Genomic DNA, 19764 nt, shown 5'->3' on the forward strand with positions numbered 1-19764 from the left:
GCACCAAGATTCCAATCATGTGTATTATCCCACCAAGTTTCAGTGATGCCAACAATGTCATAGTTGTATTTATTTATTAGCACTTCCAGTTCTTCCTGCTTATTCCCCATACTTCTTGCATTTGTATATAGGCATCTAAGATACTGGTTCGATCTTGCCTCCCAGTTTTGCTCTGACCCTCCTTTCTCTCTGCCATTATAGCCCACACTCCCTCTTGTTTCCGACCCATCTCCCAGGTCTCCATGTTCCCCACTTACCTGTGGGCTTTGCTCACCTGTCCCCGTTGAAGCTAGTTTAAAGCCCTCCTCACTAGGTTAGCCAATCTGTGTCCAAATAGGGTCTTTCCCTTCCTCGAAAGGTGAACGCCATCTCTGCCTAGCAGTCCTTCCTCGAATAGCATCCCGTGATCAAGGAAGCCAAAGCCTTCCTGGTGACACCATCTTCGCAGCCAGACATTCACCTCCATGATGCATCTGTCTCTGCCCGGGCCCCTACCTTTGACAGGAAGAATCGAAGAGAATACCACCTGCGCTCCAAACTCCTTCACCCGTACTCCCAGAGCCCTGTAGTCACTCTTGATCCGTTCAGTGTCACACGTCGCAGTATCATTTGTGCCCTCATGGATGAGTAGCATGGGGTAGTAGTCAGAGGGCTGGATAATCCTCAACAATGCCTCCGTAGCATTTTGGATATGGGCTCCCAGCAGGCAGCATACCTCCCGAGCTGAAATGTCAGGGCGACAGATGGGCGCCTCCATCCACCTCAGCAGAGAGTCTCCGACCACCACTACCCTATGTTTCCTATTCGCAGTGGTGGCAGCAGACCTCCCAGCCTTAGGGGTACGAGGCTTCTCCTCCTTTACTGTAGGGGGTGATTCCTTCTTTCCTGTATCAAGAAGAGCATAATGGTTACCTATTATCACGGCAGGAGGGTTCGGAGCAGGGGTGGAGCACTGCCTGTTGCCAGAGGTAACCAGCTGCCAGTGTCCACCCTGAGCCATCTCCTCCTCCACCAGTGGTGTGTCAGCAGTCCTGTGTACTGGGACAGCTACCTCAGCTGTCTCCGCATGGACAGTGTCCAGGAATTGCTCGTGGATTCAGATGGTCCTCAACCTAGCCACCTCCTTCTGTAGCTCTCCCACCTGCTGCCTGAGAGATTCCACCAGCAGGCACCTTTCACATTGGATGGTCCCCCCAGCCTGGATATAAGTAAGTGGAAATTGCAAGTTACAGTCTCTGCAAAACCACACCAGGATCTGGGTAGAAGCATCCATGCTCAGGCGCTCTGTCTGGCTACAGGCGCAGGTGGAGGAGACAGAAGCAGTGCTGGCACAGGTGTTATGGGTCTTCCTAACCATTGTAAGCCTCCCTCTCAAACTGTCCTGTCTGCAGCCCCTTGTCCACTGAAAGGGTTGTTTAAGGAAGAAGTTTTGATTGTAGTTGGTTTATAGGTTTTAAGGGGATAAAGGGAAAACAAATAGTGAGAAGTGATGTGGTTTTTTTTTTTAAACATTAGGACAAAGAATGGTTATTTCTTTCTGGTGCTCCATTTATAACTTTCCAATTATTTGTAAAATCACCAGAAAAGGATGGAATAAGGGAGAAGCCACTGAAAACTCAAGACTTGCCGATGAAGGCGAATAGTGTATTGTTATACTTGGTGAAAGATCACTTCAGAAATATATGGGAGGGAGGGAAAGAAATATACTGTAGCAAGACAGCTACTGAATGTTCAGAGCCATGGAACAAATAATTCTGGTAACAAAAGGGTGAGTAGAGAGAATTTCCACTCTTTCCTCTACCTCCCCAAGGAAAATCCACTCTAAATTGCTATTCATAGATTCATAGATTCTAGGACTGGAAGGGACCTCGAGGGGTCATCGAGTCCAGTCCCCTGCCCTCAGGGCAGGACCAAATACTGTCTGAATACTGTCATCAATTATAGTGGCTGAAGTGAACAGTGTGATGATCATTCAGTCCATGTTATTACACTTTCATTTGGGAAGTAAAGTATTCTACTCTTTGAAGGAAAAATACCGTTTCTTTTTTAACATTTCCATATCTGCAGGACAAATTTGGTCATGACACTGGTTACTGTCCACTGACTGATGAATCAGAGTAATCTCCTGAATAGATGAGGCCTCAGTAACGAAAATTAACCAGTTTAGCTGTATTCTTTGTTTCTTTTCATTAATGTTAGTCTTAAAAGTTTCATTACTCACTGTTGTATTGCTTATAATTTCCATAGGAAAATACCATAATTAAATTGACACTTGTTTGTCTCTTAGACACAGTGTGCAATTTTCAAAGGTGGCTAAAGGAATTGGTCAGCTCAGTTCCCATAAAAATTAATGGTGACGTTGAAAATCTCAGCCCTAATCTTTATTTGATTACAGCATGCTAGGATTATTATTAAGGCTACGATTTTGTCACGGAGGTCGCGGAAGTCATGGATTCTGTGACTTCCAAAGACCTCCGTGACTTCGGTAGCTAGGAGCTGCAGGGTACCCCTGCCACCTCAGGCTGCGGGGCCGCCAAGCTCTGAGCCACCATGGACAGCGGGAGTACTCCGCAGCCCCCAAAGCGTCAGGGGGATCCCCACTGCTCCTGACCCCCATGGGCAGTAGACGGATCCCAGCAGCTCCCCGCAGGTGGAGGTCTCCCTGGAGCTCCGAGCCCCGATAGTAGTAGGGGCCCCTAGAGCTCCCAGCCTCTCCCGCCCTGCAGCTGCCCAGCGGCTTCCCATTTTGTCATGGATATTTTTAGTATTTTCCATTAATTTTTCTTTATTGCCCATGCTCTGTTTGTGACTTTTACTAAAAATGTCCATGACACAATCTTGGCCTTAATTATTATTTATGCAGTGTATTACCACAACACCAGTTTAACCATAAATTCCTTTATTAAATCCACAGGCCAAATAATATTTATACAGTTGCTCTAAACATGACTAAAAAGTCAAAATAATAAGTAATTTACTATTTCCAAATAGTAATATAAAACATTTATAAACATTTGATCAAGATATTTACAAATGGGCTAAACTAGGAGTGCTTAGACCATATTGGTCAGATTCAACTTGGTCAGGCAGGTGTTAGCAATGAAGCCTTACTTTTTAATACCCTTTAACAAACAAGTGATGTCATTGCCAATTATCTACTTCATCTAAAAACAATTTGAGATAATTCACCTTTATTTCCAGTCTTAATTCAGATAAGATTTACAATCGCCTGTCTTCCCGAAGCCTTTCCTCCCTATATCTTCGCTCCTTCTTGCTGATCAACAGTTTTTCCCTTGCATGTGGGTTCTCCTAGACACTCATTTTTGAAATAACACTGGCATATGTTTTTTTTTTTTCAATACATATTTCTTTAACCAAACTTAAGTTAATGCTAATTCTCTAATATTATATTCTACACAACATCTAAAACCTGTGTCAGGTTCATTTCAGAAATGTATGAAAGGGGGCTTTGTCTCAGCAATGACAAAGTAAGCCCGGCTTTCTTACTGATAGCAAGTGAGGTGATTTTACCGTTTTCTACCTTTATCTGTTGTCTTTTCTCTCTTCAATCAAACAGGAAGTAGGATGGAACAGATGTAACCCTGGTGTAAGGCCTCCTTGATACTGTTTTTTTGTCCTTAGGCTATGTGTGACTATGGCTTTCAGCATAGCCTCTGCATTGTCTGTAAACTTGTCAAGTGTCTTAATGATCTAATGACAGAGCCACTTGTATGCACTTGGGATTTCTCTTTCTCGAGCCTCACGTGCTGAGTAACTTCACTTGCTCTGTTAACTTTGGATATGTTAAATTCTTTAAAACTAGTAATTTTGTATTTTATTAAAATCTAAAACTACTCATTGTCTGCCAGGTAGTGCTTTATCCTGTAGAGGTGAGTACTGAGTGTTCTTAACACCTGTTGACTTCAGTGTTGAGGGCTTGTAAGCACCTTGCACAAGGTGTTTAGCAACTTGTAGAATTGTGCCGTTGCTGTATGTGCATGAAAGGTATTTTTCAAGTAAATCCTGTGGCATACAAAGTTGAGATCTTGAGTAGAAGAACTTAACTGGTTAGAAATCTTTTAACATTGGAGAATTATTTTGAAACTGTTGACATTTCCGGATCCTGCAAGGACTTCTGCACAGGCTTAGTTTTACTTACTGGGCAGACCCACTGAAGTTAGTGGGAATACTTAGATACGTACAATTAAATATGTGCATAAGTGTTTTCATGACTGAAGCTTTATTGTTCCTTCTTGATGCAGAAGTGTGCTTCCCCTCCCCCCCCCCCCCATGCTTTGTGTAGTGCCATAATTTGGTACTCTTGTAATAAATAAATTCCAATACAATGTGTACTTGGTTAGTGTCATAACCAAACCTCTTAAGTTGAATAGGAGCTATCCATTTATAGTCCAATTTTCATCATTACCATAATTGTACCAACACTGATGCCTCTCTGTTGGGTTTGCTCAGCTTTAGGTTTTCAAAAAATTTTCTTTTTGTCTGACTTAATTTTCACTTTGTTTTACTGGGACTTGTCAATATTGCTTCAAAAGTGGGCTGATTCTGTCAGTTTGCTCTTTGTGATCATCCATATTTTTATGTCGATATAGTGTTACAATCTGTGATATTTTTCATTTAGCTAACTGGAACTTACAATTTACTATACTTTTTTTCAGTACTTATGGGTAAGAGAAAAGAGGAAAGCTTTTCAGAACCTGGACTCCACAAAAGGCCAAGACAAGAATACACAGATGAATCTAATGATGAGCTTGATGAAGAAGAACGTTCACAGTTGCAGTCTGACAGTAATTCCAGTTCGCAGTCGGTAAGATGTGTGTCCTGTTAGAAATGACAGTTCTAAAAAAGAGGAAATATGCAAACTGGTATAAATATATCATAGACTAAGGTCAGAAGGGACCATTATGATCATCTAGTCTGACTTCCTGCACAACGCAGGCTACAGAATCTCACCCACCCACTCCTGTATCAAACCTGTGTCTGAGCCATTGAAGTCCTCAAATCATGGTTTAAAGACTTCAAGGTTCAGAGAATCTTCCAGCAAGTGACCTGTGCCCTACGCTGCAGAGGAAGGCGAAAAATCCCCAGGGGCTCTGCCAATGGCGATCAGCTAAACCCTGAGCATGTGGGCAAGACTCACCAGCCAGACACCCAGGAAAGAATTCTCTGTAGTAACTCAGATCCCATCCCATCTAACATCCCGTCACAAGCCATTGGGCATATTTACCACTAATAGTCAAAGACCAATCTCATTATACCATCCCCTCCATAAGCTTATCAAGCTTAGTCTTGAAGCCAAATATGTCTTTTGCCCCCTACTCCCCTTGGAAGGCTGTTCCAGAACTTCACTCCTCTGATGGTTAGAAACCTTCGTCTAATTTCAAGTCTAAACTTCCTGATGTACAGTTTATATCCATTTGTTCTTGTGTCCACATTGGTACTGAGCTTAAATAATTCCTCTCCCTCCCTGGTATTTATTCCTCTGATATATTTGTAGAGAGCAGTCCTATCTCCCCTCAGCCTTCTTTTGGTTAGGCTAAACAAGCCAAGCTCTTTGAGATTCCTTTCATAAGACAGGCTTTCCATTTCTCGGATCATCCTAGTAGCCGTTCTCTGGACCTATTCCAGTTTGAATTAATCCTTCTTAAACATGGGAGACCAGAACTACACACAGTATTCCAGATGAGGTCTCACCAGTGCCTTGTATAACAGTACTAACACCTCCTTATCTCTACTGGAAATACCTCGCCGGATGCATCCCAAGACCGCATTAGGTTTTTTCACGGCCATATCACATTGGCAGCTCATAGACATCCTGTGATCAATCAATACTCCAAGGTCCTTCTCCTCCTCTGTTACTTCCAACTGATGCGTCCCCAGCTTATAACAGTAATTCTTGTTATTAATCCCTAAATGCATGACCTTGCACTTTTCACTATTAAATTTCATCCTATTACTATTACTCCAGTTTACAAGGTCATCCAGATCTTCCTGTATGATATCCCGGTCCGTCTCTGTATTGGCAATACCTCCCAGCTTTGTGTCATCCGCAAACTTTATTAGCACATTCCCACTTTTTGTGCCAAGGTCAGTAATAAAAAGATTAAATAAGATTGGTTCCCAAACCGATCCCTGAGGAACTCCACTAGTAACCTCCCTCCAGCCTCACAGTTCATCTTTCAGTACGACTCGTCATCTTCCCCTTCAACCAATTCCTTATCCACCTTTCAGTTTTCATATTGATCCCTATCTTTTCCAATTTAGCTAATAATTTCTCATGTGGAATCGTATCAAATGCCTTACTGAAATCAAGGTAAATTAGATCCACTGCGTTTCCTTTGTCTAAAAAATCTGTTACCTTCTCAAAGAAGGAGATCAGGTTGGTTTGGCATGATCTACCTTTTGTAAAAACATGTTGTAATTTGTCCCAATTACTGTTGACCTCAATGTCCTTAACTACTTTCTCCTTCAACATTTTTTCCAAGACCTTGCATACTACAGATGTCAAACTAACAGGCCTGTAGTTGCCCGGATCACTTTTTTCCCCTTTCTTAAAGATAGGAACTATGGGTTAGCAATTCTCCAGTAATACGGTAAAACCCCTGAGTTTACAGATTCATTAAAAATTCTTGCTAATGGGCTTGCAATTTCATGTGCCAGTTCCTTTAATATTCTTGGATGAAGATTATCTGGGCCCCCTGATTTAGTCCCATTAAGCTGTTCGAGTTTGGCTTCTACCTCGGATGTGGTAATATCTACCTCCATACCCTCATTCCCAGTTGTCATCCTACCATTATTCCTAACCTCCTCATTAAAGACTGAGGCAAAGTATTTGTTTAGATATTGGGCCATGCCTAGATTATCCTTAACCTCCACTCCATCCTCGGTGTTTAGTGGTCCCACTTCTTCTTTCTTTGTGCTGTTTGAGTCAGGTTGATTGTAAAGCAATGTGTCTTGCATGTAGGCTGCAGAAGGAACAATATGAAAATAAAGCTACCAGTGATGTTTCTATCATATCTTCTTCAGTTGTCCTCTACTACATTTGAGGAAACATCTTCCTTCTGGAATAATTTTTTAGGGTGCTGTCAACCATAATGATCTGTTCTTTGGCTTCAGATACACGTGTTACACAATTTCTTGAAGCATTCTGTTTTGATCCTTTTGTAAATTCCACAGCCTGTTGCAGTCCCCAGTTGTCCTTTGGAATAGACAGTAAAGAGTACTATTTTTAAATGTAACTTTAATAATTTGTGTAATACATACTCATGGCAACTAAGCATTGTTTAAAATTAAAATCATAAGTTGCACCGGCGACCACAGTCAGTTGCATTATATAATATGACTACTTCTGAGGGCAAAAAACATAGGCAACCAAGTTAAGGAAATAAAATGTTTGGTTAGTCATCCAAAAACTAACCAAATATGTTGGGCAAGTTGTGATTTTATGTTGCACAAAAATGGGGGGTGGGTGGGAGGGAAGTATTTAAAAGATAAATGAGTGACCCGGAAGGAGCAGTTGGAGCCGCTGTAGCTTGTTAAACATATCCCAAATACTTTGTGACACCATCAAAATATAATCATATTTTTGAAATATATTTTTTGTGTAAGTGCCAATTTAAAATAAAATGAGGATAAATGCCATCCTTATTGCTCTCTAGAGTAGTTGAGTCATAACAAGATAAATATTTTAAGAAAAAATGCTTTAAGAAGAAATGTTCTTCAAATGCAGTGTTGTCTGATGTAAGAACTCAAGTTACAGGTGGCCTTTATATATGCTTAAAACAATTATTTGTTTCTAGGAAACAAAAGTGCAGAGAAATGAGTATTGCATTCCCAAAGCTTTGGCTTTACCCTAAAAACTTTCTAACAAAATATATATCAGCATTTTGCCACTGGATTATCCCTTCTGCTTCTAAATTCAGCTCCTTCTTCCCAACTTTGAAAGTTGTTTAAAACGAATAAAGATTATTAAAAAAATAAAAATAAAAAATCTATATGGTGTATGAAGAATATTATACCACATGGAAGCTAAATAATAAAAGCATGCTGTGTAAGATGTTCATGACTCGATAACTTAAAGGGAAAAAACTAAGGCTATATATACACTGAATACCTCTTGTGTACCTACACGCCACAGTGAAAAGCTGACTGCATCCACACTGCTGTGTGTAGCTACACATGTCCCCAGAAGTGGGGAGCTGCTGGCATCTTTCCCCACTGCCTCCCTGCTGTGGGGAAAGACTCGAACAGCAGGACACTACACTGCTAAAAATGGCAGTGTACATAGGGAGGCACTGTGTGGGCAAGTAGAGAGTCCTTTAGGGTACATATTGAGGTGCATACCCACAGGGTTCAGGAAGTGTCTTTATTCACCTACGCAGTGACTCATCGTTTACACCAGGGGTCGGCAATGTTTGGCACGCTGCTTGCCAGGGTAAGCCCCCTAGCGGGCCGGGCCAGTTTATTTACCTGCTGACGTGGCAGGTTCGACCGATCGCAGCCCCCACTGGCCGCGGTTCGCCATCCTGGGCCAAAGGGGGCGGCGGGAAGCCGTGGCCAACAAATCCCTCGCCTGCGCCGCTTCCTGCCGCCCCCATTGGCCCGGGACGCTGAATCGCGGCGAGTGGGGGCCGCGATCGGCCGAACCTGCCGCGTCAGCAGGTAAATAAACTGGCCCGGCCCACTAGGGTGCTTACCCTGGCGAGCCGCGTGCCAAACGTTGCCGACCCCTGGTCTACACTGCTATTTATATCCATGTTGGAGGGGTGTCTGTGGTGTGTATACTCTACATGCCACAGAAAGGAGTATGCAGTGTAGATGTACCCTAAAACTATCTTTGATAAGTGAAGCATTTTGATAACTATTTGCATTTAATACTACATTATGACTGAATTACACCACCAACTATAAATTTTCATATTGTTGTGTAATTTGTATATATCACCACCTAAAGCCCTTCCATCTGTTTGCTGTCCTGTTTTGGCTACAAAAGTATCCGTGACTTTTGATACCATTACCATTTTATCACCATGTTCTCATTTTAATTTCTCATTCTACGTGACTCACTTTGTTTTTTTCATTAATTTTGTGCATTTGATTTGTCATTTTCATGATATTTCTGTAGACTTCGGGGGAAGTGGGGATAATTGAAAGCATCCAATTGAAGAACTTCATGTGCCATTCAATGTTGGGGCCCTTTCAGTTTGGATCCAATGTAAACTTTGTGGTTGGAAACAATGGAAGTAAGTATTAATTTTCTCATTTCTCTATCAGGAGCATTTTTGTGGACTTATACAAAAACTAAACCAAATATGTTCCTAAATATTTAGAGCAAACGTTCATTAAAAATTCTTTTTAACTACAGAAAAGGAAAACAATTATTTATACAAACTTCTGCTTTTTCATTGATGTTCGTCTCAGTGCTAAACAAGATAGAGAGGTTTCTATATGTTGTGATTTTAATTTAGTTATACGATACAACATTGATTAATGATGACCTGTTATGTGGTGATATCAAAACAACTTAAACTTAATTTTGATTAACGTTCTTTGTTGTATATGTATTTCTTAACTTTCAGCCCAAATGTAGTATTACATACTAATTTAAAATGTTACTGTCTTCTTCTTGTTTTTCTTTGTGAAGATGTCATGTTGTTTGTTTAAAAAACAAGGGGAAGATTGAGCATTAACAAAATAGACACCTTCCCGTTTGTATTTGTTCAGTAATACTTTGCATCATTTGTAGGTGCAATAAATGTTGTCAAAGCACAAGAAAAAGACAGAATCCTCCTGTATCTGTCAGAGATTAGTTCATTCTGCCAAGGATTGGCCCTCATAACCTGTTTGGAGTTTTGTCATCCATTCTGGATCTGCTGCAAGGTTCTGTGTACTGTGATTATCTCTGCAGTTGCACTTCTTTCACCCAGGGTTAGGCTGCTTCTTATTTTCCTCACCTTTTCATAGAAAGCCTTACCTTTTCTGGTAATTTGTGGAAATGTCTTATCTTCTGTTGAAATGTCCAACATACGAATGTCTCTCCTCTCTGGGTTTGAACTGTCATTTGTCTCCCAGTTATCCTCTTCTAGTGTATAGTCTCTGATTCTTCTATATTGGTTAAATGTCTGTCCTAGCTTTGCACTCTATACTGGGGTGAGGTAGTCTGTTAGTGTGATAATTGTGTACCAGGAGGACATTTTATTTTAATTTGGGGTGGTTGTGTGAGTTTAGGTGCTGATCTAGTGTCATGAGGTTTCTTGGGGTTGTTTGCTCCATTGGTTGTGAGGTTAGTGGTGTTGCAGTAGGGAGCAATATATAGGTATGAATAGTATTGATTCATTGTCTTATGTTGAAGGGATTATTTGCTGCTTTCAGGTAGAACCTGAAGTGTAGTGTTCTTTTCTGTACTTTTATTAGGAGTGGGGATGGGACTGAGCTCTGCCCTGTTGTATTGTTGCTGGTATTGTCTTCTGCTTGTGTAGTGTACATAGTGATACAAACAAAGCTAACAGCATTTGAGAAGAAGGGTACATAATAAACCTCTACATGGCTAGGGTAATTAAATATACAATCATATTAATAACTGGGGCTGTCAAATGATTAAAAAAATTAATAGTGATTAATCACCCGATAAAAAAAAAACATGATTAATTGCAGTTTTAATTGCACTATAAATAGAATACCATTTATTTAAATATTTGTGGATGTTTTTTACATATTCAAATATACTGATTACAATTACAACACAATAGCAAGTACACAGTGTTCAGTTTATATTATTTTTTATTACAAATATTTGCACTATAAAAAAGATAAAAGAAATAGTATTTTTCAATTCACCTCATAGAAGTCTGTAGTGCAATGGTCTTTATCATGAAAGTGCAATTTACAAATCTAGATTTTTTTGTTACATTACTGCACTCAAAAACAAAACAAGTAAAACTTTAGAGCCTACAAGTCTATTCAGTCCTACTTCATGTTCAGTCAATCGCTAAGACAAACAAGCTTGTTTACATTTATGGGAGATAATACTGCCTGCCTCTTATTTACGAAGTTACCTGAAAGTGAGAACAGGGATTATTAGCACGGCACTGTTGTAGCCAGTGTTGCCAAGGTATTTATATTCTAGCTATGCTAAACATTTGTTTGTCCCTTCATGCTTCGACAACCATTCCAGAGGACATGCTTCCATTTCTTTAACTTAGCACTAGGCTTGGCAGAATGATTTTTTTTTTAACAATATATAATTTGGATGGATAATATTATTTTTAAGCATTTTTAATTTTTATCTATTTAAAATTTTCACAGTGCACAAAACTGAGTTTTAATCTTGTTTTTTTTTTTTTTTTTCAATTTTTATTGACTTAAATTTTCAGTTGAAGGATACTGCTGGATAAGACAATGGAGAGGAGATCAGACAGACGTTAAGACGCAAAAAAGTTAAAGCTGTATAACCATGAAAATACAGATTGTCAACATCATATGTCAAAATATATTAACTCTGTAACCTTAGATCAAATTCTAAGTTCTCAAGCAGCATTTTTCTTACTTTGCCCATCTGTAAATTTTGATTATTATCGATAGAACAGGCCTGCACAACATGCAGCTCACTGTGCGGCCTGCGGGCAAGTGGTGGGGGGAGCTGCTGGCTTCACCCCCTGACGGGTGCAGGGGGTGCAGAGCCGACCTGACAGCCCCGCCCGCGCGTACCGCGCTCCGGCCGGTGAGAAGCGCGGCTGCCAGGTTTGCTCCCTGCTGGGGGGAGGAGAGGGGGCCGACCTCACAGCCCCGCGTGGGTGCACCGCGCTCCGGCCGGCCGGCGAGAAGCGCGGCTGCCGGGTTCGCCCCCTGCCGGGGGAAGGGGAAGGAAAAGGAGGAGGCCGACTTCACAGCCCCACGCGTGCGCGCCACGCTCCAGCCGGCTGGTCAGAAGCGCGGCTGCAAGGTTCGCCCCCTGCCTGGAGAGGGGCCAACCTCACAGCCCTGCATGTGCGTGCCGCGCTCCGACTGTCCGGACGGCCAGAAGCGCGGCTGCGGGGGGCCCGCGCGCGCCGCGCTCTAACGTCCCGAACAGCCAGAAGCGCACACACGCGTGCACGTGTCTCCGTCTCCCGCTGCCCCCGCCTGGCGTACAGCGGGTGCGTCACTTCCGGGGCCTGCTGAGGCGGGAAGCGCTGGGCACGAGGCAGAGCCGGTAAGTGCGAGCGAGGGGAGGGGCGCCCAGCCTGGGCTCGAGCCGCAGCTGGGGGGGACTGGGCCGAGACACCCCCCCCAACCCCCCTCTTCGGTTGGGGGTGGGGTGGCTACTGCGCTGGTTGCTCCCAGGGCGGCCTGTGTAGTGATTGGGGGAGGAGCGGGGGCGGAGTTTGAACTGTCTGTGGGCAGCCGGGAAAACCCGGGGGGGAGGAGGGAGACAGAGTGTGTGTGTGTGTGTGTGTAGGGTTGGCTTTAGGCCGATTCAACTGAGTCCCCTGAATCGGGCCCCATGCCCAAGCCCCAGTACGGTGTACCGGGGTGGCCCGGCTTCTCCAGGGAGCAATTTAAAGGCTTTGGAGTCCCAGGCCCTGTAAATAGCCCCCAGAGCCCTGGGATAGCAGGGGGCTCGGGGGCTATTTAAAGGGCTGGGGCTTCAGCTGCCTCTATGCACCCCCTGCCCACACCACCCCGCACCCCCTGCCCGCAGCCAGCCAGTCCCACACATGCCCCAGCCCCGCACCCCCTGCCCTGCCCGTAGCCAGCCCCTGTCTCCAGCCAGCCCCACACCCCCTGCCTGCAGCCAGCCCCTGCTCCACCCCCTGCCCTGCCTCCAGCCCCGCACCCCCTGCCCTGCCCGCAACCAGCCCGTCTCCAGCCAGCCCCACACCCTCTGCCCGCAGCCAGCCCCTGCTCCACCTCCTGCCCTGCCCAGAGCCAGCCAGCCCCACACACACCCCTGCCCGCCCCAGCCCCACACCCCCTGCCCACAGCCAGCCCATCTCCAGCCAGCCCCACACCCCCTGCCCGCAGCCAGCCCCTGCTCCACCTCCTGCCCTGCCTCCAGCCCCGCACCTCCTGCCCTGCCTGCACCAGCCCGTCTCCAGCCAGCCCTGCACCCCATGCCCTGCCTGCAGCCAGCTCTGCGCCCCCTGCCCACAGCCAGCCCCTGCCGCACTCCCTGCCCTGTCTCCAGCCAACCCCTGCCGCACCCCCCTGCAGCCCTGCCTGAAGCCAGCCAGCCCGCCCGCCCCATACCCCCCTGTCTCCAGCCAGCCCCGCACCCCTTGCCCTGCCTGCAGCCAGACCCTACCTCCAGCCAGCCCCATGTCCACTGGTGCCCTGCAGTTCCCAGGGCAGTAACCCTGCACACCTGCTTCAATGAGGGGGGCAGGGAGCAGTTGGGACCCACACATGTGTACACCACTAGGGTGACCAGACAGCAAGTGTGAAAAACCAGAAGAGGGGTGGGGGGTAATAGGAGCCTATATAAGAAAAAGACCCCAAAATTGGGACTGTCCCTATAAAATTGGGACATCTGGTCACCCTAGGACACCCCCAGGGAGTGGCGGGGACTCAGACATGTGAAATGGAGCTCATTAATAACCGATCAACAGCATATATAGCACAATGTACATAATATATAATTTTATTATTTATATAGTTATGGAAAGTAAATAATACATGGAAGAAATAAAAGCCTTTTTTTTTTACGTTTTTTTTTTTTCTTTTCTTCTAGTCATCCCTGCTGGGACACCGCCGAAAATGTTCAAATTGGGCCCCGCACTTCCTAAAGCTGGCCCTGTGTGTGTGTGTGTGTGTGTGTGTGTGTGTGTGTGTGTTGCACCTGCCCTGCCCTGACTGCTGCCCCCTTCCCTGGTCCAGGGACCTTATCCCTCCCCGGCCTCTATCACACTGCCCCCCCCCCCCCCGGCTCCCTGCAGCCCCTGTGTTCGTGTGTGAGACAGTCACATCCAATCCCTTCACACTGCTCCCCTTCCCCTTCCCTGGCTTAGTTCATACCCCCAGAAAATCCCTTCAAACTGTCCCCCTTTTCCCCTCCCCTTATTTCATGGGGGGATGACGAACCGAGCGGGTTGGGCAGGTAGTGGCGGTGAGGCTTTATACTTCGGAGGAGGTGAGCGGCGAGTCGGTGGCTGGAAGGAAGCATCCATTTTCAGTATTTTAATTTTTGGTACTGCTGTGTGCAGTAATATAGTGATCCCTGGGGGTTAAAGAGTGGTGTAATGGTGGGGCCGAGCAGGGAGGGGGTGGGTCCTATTTTACTGCTGTGATCTGGTTACCCTATGCGTGCCGTTTCTTTCCCCCTCTACAGGCTTCCACACACTGTCAGTGCCTTGCTAGTGTGCCACGCGCCGTGAGATATCTCTTCTCTTTGTGTGTGACTGAGTGTTTCCCTTGTGTGTGAATTTATTCAACAAAATCTTGAGCTTCATAATGGCTACCATGACTGAAAAGAAAAAGAGAAAAATAGAATCCGAGCACAGAGTTTTCAACACTGACTGGACAAATAAATACTTATGTACTGTTTCCAAAGACAAAATACTGTGCCTTGTGTGTTGCGAAACGTTAGCCGTTCCGAAAGAATACAACCTTCGGCGGCACTTTGAAACTAAACATCCCAATCTCGCCAAATTGAACCCAAATGAAAAAATAATTAAACCAGCCAGTTTAGTGAAAAACCTTAGTGGAGAACAGCAAATTTTCAAGAAAGTGAGCACTGAGAACGATACAGATACTAAAGTAAGCTTTCAAATTTCTAAGGAAATTGCTGCTGCTGGGAAATGCTTCACAGAAGGCAAGTTTTTAAGAAAGTGTATGTTGATTGCTGTATCTGAGTTATGTCCAGAAAAGAGGGGAATATTTGAGAATGTCAGTCCATCACGCATGACTGCACAGAGAAGAATAGCTGACATTTCTACTAATCTAAGTGATCAGTTAAAGCAGAGAGTCAGTGAATTCTGCTTTTACTCCCTAGCTATGGATGAAAGCACCGATTTAAAAGACACCGCCCAACTTCTTATTTTTATTAGAGGTATTGATAAAAATTTTGAAATTACTGAAGAACTTGTTGGCATGTGCTCCATGATGGGTCACACAACTGGAAAAGAAATCTCCAGTGAAGTGATAAAGTGCATGAGTGATAAGTTGGGAATAGATTTCACAAACTTGGTGGCCATTTGTACTGATGGTGCTCCAGCTATGTGTGGGAAAAAATGTTGGAGCAGTTACACTTCTTGAAGAATTTATTGGGAGAAAAATAACCAAACATCACTGCATTATACATCAGCAGGTTTTGTGTAGCAAAGTCTTCAAATTTGAGCATGTAATGTCAGTGGTAGTTTCCATTGTAAATCTCATCCGTTCTAGAGGACTAAAACATAGGACATTTCTAGCCTTTCTTGAAGGGGAAGACGCCGAGTGCAGCGACTTAATCTACCATACGGAAGTGAGGTGGTTGAGTCGAGGAAGAGTGCTCCAGCGTTTCGTTGCTTTGAAAGAGGAGATAGCAAAATTCCTAGAAAATGGGCCAATAAAATTCCCGGAGCTTGAAAATGAGTCCTGGAATCAAGATCTCTTTTTCTTTTGTGATATTACAGCACATCTGAATGATCTCAACATTCAACTTATATTTCAAATGTGTGCAGCAGTGAAAGCTTTCAAAATGAAATTGAAACTTTTCAGAAGTCAGCTGTCAAAAGGTGAAATGTGTCACTTTCCCACTTGTGCACAGCGTATCCCTCAGCACAAACACGCCGAGTTAGGAGAAAAATACGCAAAGCACGTCAATCTTTTGATTGAAGAATTTGACAGAAGACTTACTTTGTCTAAAGATGATGACATCCAGTTGAAGCTGATTGAAGATCCCTTTTCTGTGGATCCAGAGGAAGTGCCACAAGATTTGCAGTTGGAGGTTATTGAACTTCAATGTTCAGCAGTTTACCAAAATAAGCACAGAGAAAGCAGCCTGTGGGATTTCTAAAAAAGTCTGGACGATGAAAAATACAAGAATCTTATTGAAGGTGCACTGAAAACGCTCAGCATTTTTGGAAGCACTTACATATGTGAACAAACATTTTCCATCATGAACATGAATAAAAATAAGCAACATTCTTCTCTGACTGACGACCATTTGGAAGACATTATGAAAATATCCACTTCAAATATGACCCCCGAATATGACAAGCTTGTTGCCGAAAAGAGATGTAATATCTCTCATTAAATTTGCAAGATAATTATGAAAAGTACAAATGTTTTCTTTCAATGGAACAGGTGTTTTTCATTTTTCCATGATTCATAAAAAATTAAAATAATTAAAAAAATTGTTTGCTTTAATTGAAAAATTCTTAATAAAGTATCACCCCAGCACGGCTGGGGGGGTTCGGTCCTCAGCTGTTTTCTTTGGAGTAATATGGCCCTCGCCGCTTTACGAGTTGTGCAGGCCTGCGATAGAAGTAGGTTTTCATCTTTTTTTGTGCATACAGTGAAATTGACATTTATCAACATTTACCTATAAAAATCTAATTCTTCCAAGCATACTTAGCCCATAATTACCATTCAAAATGTTCTCAGCAGATGAAATACATCCTAGAAAGCTCAAGGAGCTGACTGAGGAGATATCTAAGCCATTAGCGATTATCTTCGAAAAGTCATGGAAGACTGGAGAGATTGCAGAGGACTGGAAAAGGGCAAATACAGTGCACATCTATAAAAAGGGAAATAACAACAATACAGGTTATGGGGGGAAGCGGTAGATGTGGTATATCTTGATTTTAGTAAGGCTTTTGATACTGTCTCACATGACCTTCTCATAAACAAAGGAAATACAACCTAGATGGAGGTGGGTGCATAACTGGTTGGAAAACTGTTCCCAGAGAGTAGTTATCAATAGTTCACAGTCATGCTGGAAGGGTATAACAAGTGGGGTCCTGTAGGGATCAGTTCTGGTTCTGTTCAATATCTTCATCAGTGATTTAGAAAATGTCATAGAGAGTACACTTATAAAGTTTGCAGACGATACCAAGCTGGGAGGAGTTGCAAGTGCTTTGGAGGATAGGATTATAATGGAAAATGATCTGGACAAACTGGAGAAATGATCTGAAGTAAATAGGATGAAATTCAATAAGGACAAATGTAAAGTACTCCGCTTAGGAAGGAACAATCTGTTGCAATCTACAAAATGCGGAATGATGACCTAGGATGGAGTACTTTAGAAAGGGATCTTGGGGTCATAGTGGACCACAGGCTAAATATGAGTCAACAGTGTAACACTATTGCAAAAAAAAAGATAACATAATTTTGGGATATGATAGCAGGAGCGTTGTAAGCAAGATACAAGAAGTAATTCTTCTGCTCTACTCCATGCCGATTAGGCCTCAACTGGAGTACTGTGTCCAGTTCTGGGCACCACATTTCAGGAAAGATGTGGACAAATCGGAGAAAGTCCAGAGAAGAGCAACAAAAATGATTAAAGGTCTGGAAAACATGACCTGTGAGGAAAGATTGAAAAAAATTGGGTTTGTTTAGTTTGGAGAAGAGAAGACTCAGAGGGACATAAGTTTTCAAGCACCTAAAAGGTTGTTACAAGGAGGAGGGAGAAAAATTATTCTCCTTAACCTCAGAGGGCAGAACAAGAAGCAATGGTCTTAAATTGCAGCCATGGTGGTTTAGGTTGGAATTAGGAAAAAGCTTCCTAACTGTCAGGGTAATTAAGCACTGGACTAAATTGTCTAGGGAGGTTGTGGAATCTCCATAATTGGAGATTTTTAAGACCAGATTAGACAAACAATGGTCAGGGATGGTCTAGAATGATAATCCTTAGTCCTGCCATGAGTGCAGGGGACTGGACTAGATGACCTCTCAAAGTCCTTTCCAACTGGTAGACTCACTACTTTCAGAACAGATCCAAAATATAGAAAAGTTGAGAAAACTTTATCTGGTGCATGGTTTGTCTTAATTCTTGGTCTCTGAAAATTATTTTGTGATTAGAGGTAAAAAGTCAGTATAAACCGAACTCTTGCACATTCAAGCTCTGGAAAATAACTTGTTAAATGCATTGTTACTGTCTTGTAGGGGCTAAAATGCCTGATTTTTTTGTTTTGTTTGGGTTTTTTCAAATCAGGTTTTTAGTAAGATTATCTGTCCTTTATTCACAATTTAAAGGATGGGTGTTAGGTAAAACGAATAAATTTAATTTTTTCTTGTGCATTTCACCTGCTTGGACAGTCAACAAATAGAAAAATAACTAGTCGCCTTGGCTTGCATTTCTAGTCACTTTTGCTCTGTGTGCTCTCTGTCCTAGTGTAGCACTGCAATGTTAGGATTGCAGTCACTGCAGAAACTTATTATTTTCATACTTAAAATAGTGATCTTTGAATTCTTTTTGTTCTGTAAAACATTTTAGTATAGCTTTGGAAAAACAAAATGCACAAACACTACTACTTCTCAAATTTGGACATGAACTACTTGACCTATACTTGTTCATGTTAGGAGATAAAATTATAGATATTCTTTTCAACTCAGTTTGAATACATTGAACTTTAGAAAGCTTTTTGTGGAATAAAAACTGGAAAAGCGGTAATATTTTGCCAACATTGGAACAGCTGGTGTGTGCGCCTATCATATCTTTTACAGTAGATATTCTTAAAGTCTATTTTCAGTTTTATTAGTTTGATTTAGATGTGTGCAGATTTGGCTAAAATTATATACACTGTAATTGAATTGTATAAATAGAAGACAGTACTGTTTTATAAAAAGATTTCTTGTTTGCTTTTTCAGGTGGGAAGAGTGCTGTATTAACTGCTCTTATTGTTGGTCTTGGGGGAAAAGCTACCACAACTAACAGAGGATCCTCTTTGAAAGTATTTGTGAAAGATGGAGAGACGTAAGCAAAACTCTGTATTGATGTATTTGAGGTGGGCTGTTACTTTGATGTTAAAATTAGTTTGGTCCATTGAGTTACAAAGTCCTTAGTTTTCCCTTTTGCTTTATTGGGCCTTTTATAGAGCGTCAGGATGAGAAACATTTTTAAAAATATAGAAATGTGTGGTTTTAAAATAGTAAAAATTAGTGGTTGGACTTCGGTGTGATATCTGAAACTACTAAATTTTTTTAATGAATTTGAAATTTAGTCACTGTCTTTAACTGCTATATAAATAGAAATTTCATTTCCTCTCAGTAGTCAATTCTAAAGTAACTTAAATATTTTAAAGAATGCCCATAAGTGTACTGAACTTTCTTTAAACTCTTTCCTTTACTTTGAGCAGCCTATTTATCCCCTTCTGCAGTGGCAACTTTATTTTTGTCTGGAATGGGTTGTCCAATACCCAGAGCTGATTGTTAATGTTCCTCTCAGCCCCCAAAGTAGAAAGTTGACTTATGTACTAATTCAGTTATCTATTATTTGATTTATTACTTTTTCACTGAGTTGGACAGACACAATGGAAGGCCTTTTGCTCTCAGAGCATATAAAATTGTTGCAGCACTGCCAGTCTGCATCCTACCCTTTCAGATAGATTTAAACTTTCTGTTAACATACTACTTAAAGCCTTTTTTAATGCTATGTTTATGTGGTTCTATAGCTGCGTGCTCATAAAAGTAAAGGTCTGGTGTCATGGTTAGATCCAGACACATTGCTCAGACAGCTCTGGCCATGCAACTCAGTTTGGCCTGTAGAACTTTCTGCTTTGGAGCTCAAACTCTCCTGTGCAAACACAGTACCATGGTAGTTCTGTGTTGACCTACAATTAGGGTGAA

At 42.6% G+C, this 19764-nt stretch overlaps 1 protein-coding gene across 4 annotated transcripts in view; it reads left to right on the forward strand.

Annotated features, from left to right (window-relative positions):
• Positions 1-19764, forward strand: part of SMC6 (structural maintenance of chromosomes 6) — a 90929-nt gene that overhangs the window by 4015 nt on the left and 67150 nt on the right. For 3 of the 4 annotated variants that reach the window (XR_010599399.1, XM_005293076.5, XM_042848696.2), the window contains exons 2-4: positions 4677-4825; positions 9143-9260; positions 18787-18892. Coding sequence is in view for 2 of the 4 variants with exons in the window: in XM_005293076.5 (XP_005293133.2) it covers positions 4682-4825; positions 9143-9260; positions 18787-18892 (368 nt within the window). In the remaining 2 variants the exon portion in view is untranslated. The remainder of the gene's footprint in view (positions 1-4676; positions 4826-9142; positions 9261-18786; positions 18893-19764) is intronic. The other variant, XM_065587648.1, reaches the window with a different exon arrangement.

Source organism: Chrysemys picta, chromosome 3 (genome assembly GCF_011386835.1).
Source record: "Chrysemys picta bellii isolate R12L10 chromosome 3, ASM1138683v2, whole genome shotgun sequence".
In the NCBI taxonomy this organism is placed as follows: domain Eukaryota; kingdom Metazoa; phylum Chordata; order Testudines; family Emydidae; genus Chrysemys; species Chrysemys picta.